We start from the raw sequence: 12,127 nt of genomic DNA, 5'->3' as shown, positions 1-12,127 counted from the left end.
GGACCCCTGCCCTAGGGGCAAACCTCCAAACAGGCAAACCGGAAGTTCCATAAAACGCACTTCCGGTTTGCCCATTGTGCTGTGTTTTGCACTCTGGGGCTTCAGGAAGCTTCCCTGAACCCTCTGGAATGCAAAAAACAGCACATCAACAACACGGAAGTGCATTTTCCCAAACTTCCGGTTTTCCCGTTTGGGCTCCACACACACACCCCCGGGGACTTCAGGGATGCTTTTCCAAGGCTGAAAATCAGCTGGCCAGCATGCACATGCGCTCTGGAGCTGAAACATGGCAAAGTCCCGCATGCCTTCTAATATGGCTCCGTGTGCCACCTGTGGCAGGCGTGGTATAGGTTCACCATCACGGTTCTAGATTCGTGCATTTTACCTATCCTGGCATAAAAAAGCTAGATTTTTAAATGTTTATTTTTCTGGGCGAATATTGTTTCCAATGATTTTTTAAAATATATATATATATTCTATTTTATGGCACAGTTAAGTGTAGATTTATCTGATTTCTAAAATGCTGAGAACTTTAATTCAGAAAGACCAAACACATCAATTACCTCCGCACAATGACTATTGGTATTCTTTGACTGTTTATTTTCAGCAATAGCAGCAGCAGAGGAAGTATTTAAGCAGACGGGGCTGAATGGCCTTCCAGATGCAGTGGCTTTTATACAAAAATCTGGAAATGTGATTTCAGATCCAAACTGAAGAGGGGGAAAAAAGAGAGCAAAGGATAACTATAAAGTTCTTCAGTATTCCTCCATCCCTCCTTTTCAAGATGTGAGTTACAGTATATAAAATGACTATTTAAGACAGCTATTATATAAAATGAGACATTGCAGCCAGTAGAATTTGAAACCACAGTATTTATGAGTCAAATACATTTAAAATATTAGCTACATTTTTAAAGCTAGCATAATCATTTTTCGCCTGTAGGTTTTCAAGTACATTCACCCAAATAATTCCTATCTGTCTGTCTGTCTATCTGTCTGTCTGTCTGTCTGTCTATCTATCTAGCATAATCATTTTTCTCCTGTAGGTTTTCAAGTACATTCACCCAAATAATTCCTATCTATCTATCTGTCTGTCTGTCTGTCTGTCTGTCTGTCTGTCTGTCTACCTATCTACTTGATTTATATGCTGCACCTCTCCGATATACTCCAAAACAGGTAGAACACATTTATTTATTTATTTATTTATTTATTTATTTATTTATTTATTTATTTATTAAATTTGTATGCCGCCCCTCTCCGCAAACTCGGGGCGGCTCACAACAGCAACAGAAAAACAGTGTAAAATACAAAATTCAATAATACAAAATTCAATAATACAAAATTCAATAATTAGAAAGCTAAAAACCCATGTCTTCTAAAACTTCTAAGTGTGCATAATATTCTAATCAGAGCCCACCATATATTTTTGACTCTTTCTTTCACTTTTTCTTTCCAGTCTTTCATCCATGTTGGAATCGACAGAATAGATCGAAAGCAGGATGGACAGCATGTACCTTTAATAAATGAATAAAAAACCCCTCTGGGTTGCTTTTTCAGATCTGCAAACTGTGCTGCCTCCTTCTTCTCCTCCACCACCACTACCACTACCACCACCCCTATGAATAAACAAGTAATTCATATCACAGAATTATTCCATTCGTGAAAGGGATTCTTACCCAATGCAGTTATTTATTAAGTCTCTTCAATCTTAATAACCCTTTTATTAAGATAAAGTGGTCTTTAATTCAATCTGTTTTCCAGCTGGCTGCAGGTGGGAGAAAGCTGACCAAAAATGGCTTCTCTCACAGTCCCATGACCGAAACTCATTTGATAGGAAGTTCCTGGCAAAAGTTTCTTTAATTAGAAACCAAGCCTAAGCTATGAGTTCTCTAATATACCATACTAACCTTCGTGCTCTGGGCAATCCAGAGAATGATACCATGGTCTTTGGAGACTGAAGGATGCCAATGCAATATACCAGAGACAATGAAAACAACAGGTGGATATTTCCATACATAAACTCAGTGCATATTTTCCAGCCATTTAGCATGGCAGACGGCACCGTTTTTAGAAACATAGAACATTGATGGCAGAAAAAGACCTCGTGGCCCATCTAGTCTGCCCTTATACTATTTCCTGTATTTTATCTTAGGATGGGTATATGTTTATCCCAGGCATGTTTAAATTCAGTTCCTGTGGATTTACCGACCACGTCTGCTGGAAGTTTGTTCCAAGCATCTACTACTCTTTCAGTAAAATAATATTTTCTCACATTGCTTTTGATCTTTCCCCCAACTAACTTCAGATTGTATCCCCTTGTTTTTGTGTTCACTTTCCTATTAAAAACACTTCCCTCCTGGACCTGATTTAACCCTTTAACATATTTAAATGTTTCAATCATGTCCCCCCTTTTCCTTCTGTCCTCCAGACTATACAGATTGAGTTCATGAAGTCTTTCCTGATACGTTTTGTGCTTAAGACCTTACACCATTTTTGTAGCCCGTCTTTGGACCCGTTCAATTTTGTCAATATCTTTTTGTAGGTGAGGTCTCCAGAACTGAACACAGTATTCCAAATGTGGTCTCACCAGCACTCTGTATAGCGGGATCATAATCTCCCTCTTCCTGCTTGTTATACCTCTAGCTATGCAGCCAAGCATCCTACTTGCTTTCCCTACCGCCTGACTGCACTGTTCACCCATTTTGGGTGAACCCATTTCCTGTATTTTATCTTAGGATGGATATATGCTTATCCCAGGCACATTTAAATTCAGTTCCTGTGGATTTACCAACCACGTCTGCTGGAAGTTTGTTCCAAGCATCTACTACTCTTTCAGTAAAATATTTTCTCGCGTTGCTTCTGATCTTTCCCCCAACCAACCTCAGATTGTGCCCCCCTTGTTCTTGTGTTCACTTTCCTATTAAAAACACTTCCCTGTTGAACCTGATTTAACCCTTTAACATATTTAAATGTTTCCATCATGTCCTCCCTTTATCTTCTGAAATTATCTTCTTCCAAGATAATTTCAAACCAATTACCTTTTGTTCCCAGATTTGAATCTTTCCTCTCCACAGTTCCCTTGAATCAATACTGTCTTTTAAGTTTTCAAGAGCTAAGATATCAGCAGAAAGATATTCGGCAAATTTTTGCCAAGTACTGTAGAAAAGAAAGAAAGTACGTGTGCAAGTAATACACATTTCACTAAAATCTTGGTAACCTTCAAGGTTAATGCTTCATATAATTTTTAGGAGACTAAGTATGATCCCGGCATGTTACAAAAAACTATGAAATGTAATTTATAATTTTGTAAAGTATTTGTTGTGGTTAGCTCTGGCCCAGCTCCTGCCCCAAGGACTGTGGATGTGGGGGAGACATCCACATGCTACAGGTCTGTTTTGCCCCCAGTGGAATCTGCTGATGAAGGCTCCTCTGACCAAGAAGACATGAGTGACAGGGAGGAGGAGAGTGTGGCAGACAGCTCAGGAGATCAATTATCTAGCTCCTCCTTGGATTCAGAACAAGAGTTAATGATACAGCCACCCATGCAGAGAGCGATGCATAGGCAACAACTGAGAGATTATTATCAAAGAAAATGAGGCCACCTGTTGTTGGGTGGGGCTGTGGTAATTAGTGAGGCTGCTATAAATAGCAGCCTGTGGGTTTGGCTATTGTGGAGGATTATCTGATCGTTGTGTTTCGTGACTGCTTTACTGACTTGGACTTTTTGTGTGCTGATTTTTCCCCGCTTTGAACCTAAACCAGAGCGAAATGTGTTTCACTTTGTGAAAGAAGAAGGACTGTGAATTGCCTCACAGCTGCAAGCTAAGTATCTCAGAACTGATAAGGGACTTGTACAAATTACCAGTTTGTTTGGAGACGAGTGCTCTTTGCTATACAAAAAGAGGGCTTAGTTTAAGTGAATTTTCATTATAAAGAACATTGTTTTGAATTTTCAAACGTGTGTCTGAAATTTGTACCTATGAATTTTTGGAAGGATTCTACCAGAGAGCCCGACAGAACAGTATTCAGATCTTTCTCAAAATGTTCTATATTTTTATCCTGTTTGCATTTCAAGGCAGCGTGCAATTCCCTTTGCCATGCAAGGAGAATTGGGCTGGGTGAAACTCAACAACTACGCTTGTTGTGACTACGCTGCTGTTGAGAAATAACAGCTAACATAACTTTGAAGACCTGGCTATGGGGCAAGGCTGGGGGCTGTGAATGTAACATCTTATCACGTCCAATTTATAACTGATTTTGTATGTATGTGGGTTTGATCGGATAGTTTCATTAGGGCTGTTGTGGTTGGCTCTGGCCCAGCTCCTGCCCCAGGGAATGTGGAGGTGGATGCAGGGGAAACTTCAACATGTCACAGGCCTGTGTTATTGCCGACAGAGTCATTTCAGAGTTTAGTTTCCTCGGACGAAGAAGAAGGTGGGAGTGACTCGGCAGAGGGGGGCTTGGCACACAGCCCAGACAGTCAATCTCCCTTATCTTCCATTGATTCGGATGATTCCATTGTTTTGGATCCACGCAAGCGCAGAATTATGCGTAGAAGAGACCAAGTAAGGACATATTACAGGAGATAAGAGCGGCCACCTGTGTTTGGGTGGGGCTTCAGTAATTAGGGCTGCTGCTATAAATAGCAGCATGTGGGTTTGGCCATTGTGGAAGAGTATCTGATCTCAGTTCGTCAGGAATCCTGGGTTGCTGGTTTCTGGACTTTGCTTGTTGATTTTTCACGCCTTTGAAAACAAAGCAGAGCAACGTGTGTGTGTGTGTGTGTGTCTCACTTCGTTGGAAGAAGGGGTGTGAAGTTTCTTCACAGCTGCTAGCTAAGTACTTAATGACTGCTTAAGGTTAATTGTACAGACTACCCGGTTGTTTTGGGAAGAGTGCTCTTTGCAATACAAAAAGAGTGCTTAGTTTATTTTGAATTTTGGGATAAAGAACATTGTTTTGAATTTTCAAACGTGTGTGTCTGAAATTTGTACCCTTGAATTTTCGGGAGGCTCCTACCAGAGAGCCCGGCAGAACAAGGGTTTATTATGTTCTTATTACTAATATTTGACATTAATTCATTCATTCATTCATTTATTAGATTTGTATGCCGCCCCTCTCCGTAGACTCGGGGCGGCTCACAACATATAATAAGACAATTCACAACAAATCTAATAAGTTTTAAAAATTAAAAAACCCCATTATTAAACCAGACATACACACAGACATACCATACATAAATTGTATAGGCCCGGGGGAGGGGGGAATGCCTCAATTCCCCCATGCCTGACGGCAGAGGTGAGTTTTAAGGAGTTTACGGAAGGCAAGGAGGGTGGGGTCAGTTCTAATCTCCGGGGGGAGCTGGTTCCAGACAGTCGGGGCCGCCACAGAGAAGGCTCTTCCCCTGGGACCCGCCAGACGACATTGTTTAGTCGACGGGACCCGGAGAAGGCCAACTCTGTGGGACCTAATTGGTCGCTGGGATTCGTGCGGCAGAAGGCGGTATTATTTAGTGTTGTACGTCACCCTGAGTCCCATTGGGATTGGGCAACACAGAAGTCAAATTAATTAAATTAAATTACCTTTCTTGAGGTCTGCCGTAACTTTGAGCACTCACTAAGCGACCGGTCATAAGTTACAGATTACCTATACTCCTAAAATGATATCAGAAACCCTGCCTTCCTCAATTATCTTATACGAAGAATCCAAATACCACTACACACCTGTTGCTTTTGTTTGCCACAATGGTGATCTTTGCTGCATGCCATTCTCTCAGGTGTTTCAGAGCGCCAATGACAGGTAAACAGTCTTTTAACTGAGGGGCATCGGTTTCCGAAGACTGGAGAATAACATCAACCATCGCTTTTCCTGCAGAAATATCACAAATGGAGACAGACGTTTCAAGTCTGCTTTTAAAAAAAAAAAAAAAATCTTTATTGGTTTTAAATATAACGAGAAAAAACAAAAGAGAAAAAGGAAATCATATCCAATGCAATAGCAAAATTGAATATCATAAAAAGGGAAGGTGAACATGAGAGGATAAGGAGAAAGGAGAAAAAAGAAAAGCGGTGAGAGGGGGGGAAAGAAAAAAAAGAGAAAGGAAGAGGAAGAAAAAGAAAAATACGGTTTGCTTTTTTGTAGGAGCAAGAAACTGAACGCTGAACATTGGACTCCTCTGTTTTTTTTTATCTTATCCGATTGAATTGGCTGAGCAGATGCTATGGGAGATAAGTGCTCTTTCCACTCAGAGTTGTGGTTGTAGAGAGCATAGAAGAACAATGTTAAGTATACAGTGATCCCCCGATTATCGCGAGGGTTCTGTTCCAAGACCCCTCGCGATAATCGATATTTCGGGATGTAGTGGTGCGGAAGTAAAAACACCATCTGCGCATGCGCGCCCCTTTTTCCATGGCCGCACATGCGCAGATGGTGGAGTTTGCGTGTGGGCGGCGGGGAAGACCCGGGGAAGACCCAGGGAAGGTTCCTTCGGCCGCCCACCAGCTGATCTGCTCGGCAGCGCGGCAGCAGCGAGGAGCCGAAGATGGGGTTTCCCCGTTGCCTGGGCAACGGGAAACCCCCATCTTCGGCTCCTTGCTGCTGCCGCGCTGCCGAGCAGATCAGCTGGTGGGCGGCCGAAGGAACCTTCCCTGGGTGCCGCCCGCCGCTCGAGAGCAAGAGGGGGAGAGATAGAGAAAGAGAGAGAAGGAAAGAAAGAGATGAGAGAGGGAGGAAGAGAGTGTGAGAGAGGAAGAAGCAAGATAGAGAAAGAGAGAGAGAAAGATGAGAAAGGAAGGGAGTGATGTCATCGGGTGGAAAAATTGCGATATAGCGTTTCGCAATGATCGAGATCGCGAAACTCGGGGGATCACTGTATACCATTTCCCCCAAAATAAGACATCCCCTGATAATAAGCCCAATTGGGTTTTTGAGTACATGACAATTTATTTATTTATTATTTATTTATTTATTATTTAGATTTGTATGCCGCCCCTCCCCGCAGACTCGGGGCGGCTCGCAACAAAATACGGCACATCATAACAAATCCAAATAGCTTTAAAAACATTTAGAAATATTTAAAAGGAACCCCATTTACTAGCAAACACACACACAAACATACCATGTATAAATTAAACATGCCCGGGAGAGGTGTTTCAGTTCCCCCATGCCTGACGGCAAAGTTTAAGGAGTTTACGGAAGGCAGGGAGAGTAGGGGCAGTCCTAATCTCTGGGGGGAGTTGGTTCCAGAGAGTCGGGGCCGCCACAGAGAAGGCTCTTCCCCTGGGGCCCGCCAACCGACATTGTTTAGTTGACGGGACCCGGAGAAGGCCCACTCTGTGGGACCTAATCGGTCGCTGGGATTCGTGCGGCAGAAGGCGGTCTCAATAAGGCCAAGAGCTTATTTCAGCCTTCAAAAACAAAAAAGATACCGGTAAGACAGGATCTTATTTTCGGGAGGACATGGTACATTACCTTGAGTTGACTAAAAAGTCAGTATAAAAATGAAACAAAGTCAATAGAAACAATATTTGTAACTCAGGGTTGTACTGCAAGATGATTGAATATAAAATAGAATAGAATAGAATAGAATAGAATTCTTTATTGGCCAAGTGCGATTGGATATACAAGGAATTTGTCTTTGGTGCCTATGCTCTCAGTGTACATAAAAGAAAGACATACATTTGTCAAGAATCATGTGGCACAACACTTAATGCTTGTCATAGGGGTCAAATAAGCAACCAGGAAACAGACTAACAGACTCAGGAATCAGACTAAGTGCCTCAAAGGCATTTTGAGTAGCAAAATGATTTTGTCACAAAAATAGTTCATTTCCAAAATGGTCACATTACCAGGAGCAGGAAGTTTATCAGCTAAAAGATGTATGCTGTCCGCAGATTCTTCATAGATGCTGAAATATAATGGAAAAAAATGAAAAAAAATACTCTCATTCAAGAATATGATTCAAAACAGTTGGTGCTTTACCCAATCCAAATATCAAAATTATGAAGCACTGTATTTGTGTATAGAAAAAAAAATTTTTTTTTACTTCAAATGAAAAACTTGTCAAAGTTTTGGTTAATGAATTTATCACAGTCAACAATTTCTTGCTAAATCATCTATTCATACTCTGCCACATGAGTCCCAGCGACTGGTTAAGTCCCACAGAGTTGGCCTTCTCCAGGTCCTGGCAACTAGACAATGTCGCTTGGCGGGGCCTTGGGGAAGAGCCTTCTCTGTGGGGGCTCCGGCTTTCTGGAATCAGCTCCCCAAAGAGATTCATACAGCCCCCACCCTCCTTGCCTTCCGTAAGAACTTGAAAACCCATCTATGCCGCCAGGCCTGGGGTCAGTAGACCCTAGTTTCTGGCCGACGAGTGTGCAGTATGATTGTTGTTGAAAGTGAATGATTTCAATGCGCCAGTGTTTTTAGAGTAGTTAATTATATTAACTGGATTTTAGATTTGATATTGTGTATTGTTTTTATTATATTGTGAGTTGCCCTGAGTCCTCGGAAAGGGGCGGCATACAAATCCAATAAATAAATGAATAAATAAATACTCTACTGCTACTTATTTTCCCTTATGCCAGTGATGGCAAACCCTTTTTGGTCCGTGTGCCAAAAGAGTGTGCACGCACTGGCATGCGCGCATGTGCCCACACCCATTCCCTCCTCACCATGCATGCGCATCCCTCACCCTGCTCCTGCACATGTGCACAACCCCAGTCCTGCGCATGTCCAAAAAACGTCCCAATGGGCAAACAGGAAATTTAGAAAAACAGACTTCCGGTTTGCCTATTGTGCTGAAGCATCAAGAGGTCAAAATGGCCTTCCGCATGGCCGAAAATCAATTGGCTGGCGCGCGCATGCATGCAGAAACTGACATATGTGCCATGATATGTTTCCATGTGCCACCTGTGGCATGCATGCCATAGGTTCGCGTGCAGAACGCAGCCGCGAGAGCCATCGTGGGGCTTCCAAGATTCGCCCATGTTTCTTCAACACTCCATGGCTTGCATTGGCTGCCGATCAGTTTCCGGTCACAATTCAAAGTGTTGGTCATGACTTTTAAAGCCCTACATGGCATTGGACTAGATTACCTCCGGAACCGCCTGCTACCGCACGAATCCCAGTGACCGATAAGGTCCCACAGAGTTGGCCTTCTCCGGGTCCCGTCGACTAAACAATGTCGTTTGGCAGGCGCCAGGGGAAGAGCCTTCTCTGTGGCGGCCCGGCCCTCTGGAACCAACTCTCCCTGGAGATTAGAACTGCCCCCACCCTCCCTGTCTTTCGTAAACTACTCAAGACTCATTTATACCGCCAGGCATGGGAGAGTTGAGATAGCTCTTCCCCCTAGGCCATTACAAGTCATGCATGGTATGTTTGTGTCTATGTTTGGTTTTATAATAGGGGTTTTTAGTTGTTTTTTATTATTGGATTGTACATGTTGTGTTTATTATTGTTGTTAGCCGCCCCGAGTCTGCGGAGAGGGGCGGCATACAAATCCAATAAATAATAATAATAATTATTATTATTATAATTATAATTATTATTATTATTATTATCATTGCCCTATGCATTCAAAGACCATTCTAAAGTTCAGAAACTGCATTCTCAGATATATCTTCTAACATATTAACGTATACACAATGGATCAACTTACTCAATGAGTGAAACAGATTCCCAGTTGTCTTCTTCCTCAACATGGTCCCCTAGATATTCTTCAATATTTCTTTGAATAGAGCTTTTGTTTTGATCCGTCTCTTCATCAAAACTGATATCCTCCCAGTCAGTACTAGAAAGCTACTCAATTAAAAGAAAATACTGTAAGGAATGAACAAGTTGGAAGCAATGTTTGAGATAGTTAAATGTTTCCAGTGACTCACCTGGGAAAATCCACAAATTGACTGAATTGCAAAATACCATTCTTTCACATATGGAATCCCGGTAAGAGAACATGCTAAAAGGAGAAGTATACATGTTACAATGAAGCATATACATGTTACAATGAATTTTAGAAAATTAAAATAGGAGCTTCACTCTCTTCATGAAAATGTGTTAAATGAAGTACAGTGATACATTGTCTTACGAACTTAATTGGTTCCAGGACGAGGTTCGTAAGGTGAAAAGTTCGTAAGACGAAGCAATGTTTCCCATAGGAATCAATGGAAAGGCGATTGATGCGTGCAAGCCCAAAATTTACCCCTTTTGCTAGTTGAAGCGCCTGTTTTCACGCTGGTGGGATTCCCCTGAGGCTCACCTCCATGGGAAACCCCACCTCTGGACTCCAGCAGGGGAATCCCAGCATCGCAAAAACGGGTGCTTCGCTGGCAACAGAAATCTGGAGGTGGGGCTTCCCAGCGAGAGAAGCCTCAGCGAAATCGCAGCATCACACAAACACCGAAGTCCTTGAAACCCCACCTCCAGACTTCGGTGTTTTTGCGATGCTGCGATTTCGCTTAGGCTTCCCTCGCTGGGATGCCCCACCTCCAGACTTCCGTTGCCAGCCGAAGCGCCCATTTTCACACTGGTGGGATTCCCCTGAAGCATCGCAAAAACGCGGAAGTCCGGAGGGGAGCCTCAGGGGAATCCCACCAGCGTGAAAACAGGCGCTTTGGCTGGCAACGGAAGTCCGGAGGCGGGGCATCCCAGCGGCGGCGGTGGGTTCATAAGATGAAAATAGTTCGGAAGAAGAGGGAAAAAAATCTTAAACCCCGGGTTCGTATCTCGAAAAGTTCGCATGACGAAGGGTTCGTAAGACGAGGTATCACTGTATAGTGATTGCAAAAGCTCTAACAATTAAAACAGCGTACAAGAAATGCAAGCAATTCTTTCTCTAAAACCTTTTTAAAAAGTCAGAGTAGTAGCAGTGCTATTTCAGATAAATGTGCAGTAATTAACTTTCCACCCCTTCACCCAGAAATAAATTAGTCGGTAGTTTTTCTGTCAGTGTTAGATTTTTTTTTTAAAGTATTGCATCCTGCACATACAATTGCCTGCATTGTAGCAAGAAAGCTAGTACTGTAGTTTCATTTATTAAGCTACCTGTAATGAAGGTAGTCCAGATTCCCAGGAGGGAGGGGACAAATTCCAGAGGAGCAAAGACAATCAAGTTCAGATAGTTTGAATGAGAGAAAGAGGGAAAAGACGGCTCCTCCATAATAATTCTCATAGTATATGCTTTATGGAAGATTGCTTTAATTTCGTAGTTTGGACTTATTTCCTGATTTTTGCTAAACTTTTTAATCCAAACCTCACTGTTCCTTAAATGTTAGAATTAAATGCTTAAATCCTGTAAAATCAATGTGTGGGGGGCTATTTCCTTGAGAGGGGGCTCGTCGCTGGGACAGAACAGATGACGGGCTCCAAAAAGAGCAAACAATTAGATATTTTTGGCAAGTTCAAAAGCAGCAAAATTTACAGATGTTCACTCTTGTCCCCAACAATTTAAGTTCACCCACTGTGCCAGGCAAAACGTAGTTTTCTGCAGAAAGCTTCCCTTACCTGGGAAAGTTCCAAATGTTGCCTTTAGAGAGGGATTGCAATTTATTTTTAGCAAGTTATAAATATTTTCACCTGTCAAACCTGGAAAACATAATTTATTTATTTATTTACTTACTTACTTATTTGTCTTCTATGCTGCCCAGTCCCTTAGGACTCAGGGCACCTTACAACAATATAAGACAATACAATATAATAGAAAGAAGTCAATATTAAAATTCAACACACTAAAATTATAAATAATAACATCCCATTACACAAACTTACAAATCAATCCAATCGACCTAACATACATGCCTATCCAAACAATACAATGAAAGATGGTAGTATTTACAGCCCCAGGCCTGCCGGCAAAGCCAGGTCTTCACGGCCTTTCGAAAGGCCAGTAGGGTGGGAGCAGTACAAACATGAGAGGGAGAGGGGGGAGTTGGTTTCATAGAGCAGGCCCTCCCCTGCGCCCCCACCAACCTGCATTGTTTAGTTAATGAGACTGGAAGAAGGCCAACCCTGTGAGATCTTATTGGTCTCTTGGAGGTATGCGGCAGAAGATGGTCCCAAAGATAGTCTGGTCCTAAGCCATAATGACAGATAGATAGATAGATGAGATGGATAGATAGATAGATAAATAGATA

General features: G+C 42.3%; 1 protein-coding gene across 1 annotated transcript in view; it reads right to left on the bottom strand.

The window, feature by feature from the left end:
• MTBP (MDM2 binding protein) overlaps positions 1–12,127 on the bottom strand; it is a 46,444-nt gene that overhangs the window by 33,590 nt on the left and 727 nt on the right. Inside the window, exons 2-8 of the mRNA XM_070748244.1 lie at positions 11,499–11,579; positions 9,881–9,954; positions 9,658–9,797; positions 7,847–7,905; positions 5,723–5,867; positions 3,038–3,155; positions 564–710 (exon numbers count right to left, since the gene is read on the bottom strand). Of these exons, the coding sequence (XP_070604345.1) occupies positions 564–710; positions 3,038–3,155; positions 5,723–5,867; positions 7,847–7,905; positions 9,658–9,797; positions 9,881–9,954; positions 11,499–11,579 (764 nt within the window). The remainder of the gene's footprint in view (positions 1–563; positions 711–3,037; positions 3,156–5,722; positions 5,868–7,846; positions 7,906–9,657; positions 9,798–9,880; positions 9,955–11,498; positions 11,580–12,127) is intronic.

This window comes from Erythrolamprus reginae, chromosome 3 (genome assembly GCF_031021105.1).
Source record: "Erythrolamprus reginae isolate rEryReg1 chromosome 3, rEryReg1.hap1, whole genome shotgun sequence".
NCBI lineage: Eukaryota > Metazoa > Chordata > Lepidosauria > Squamata > Dipsadidae > Erythrolamprus > Erythrolamprus reginae.
The sequence above is the reverse complement of the archived record's forward strand: the minus strand, read 5'-3'. Positions and strand labels throughout refer to the sequence as shown.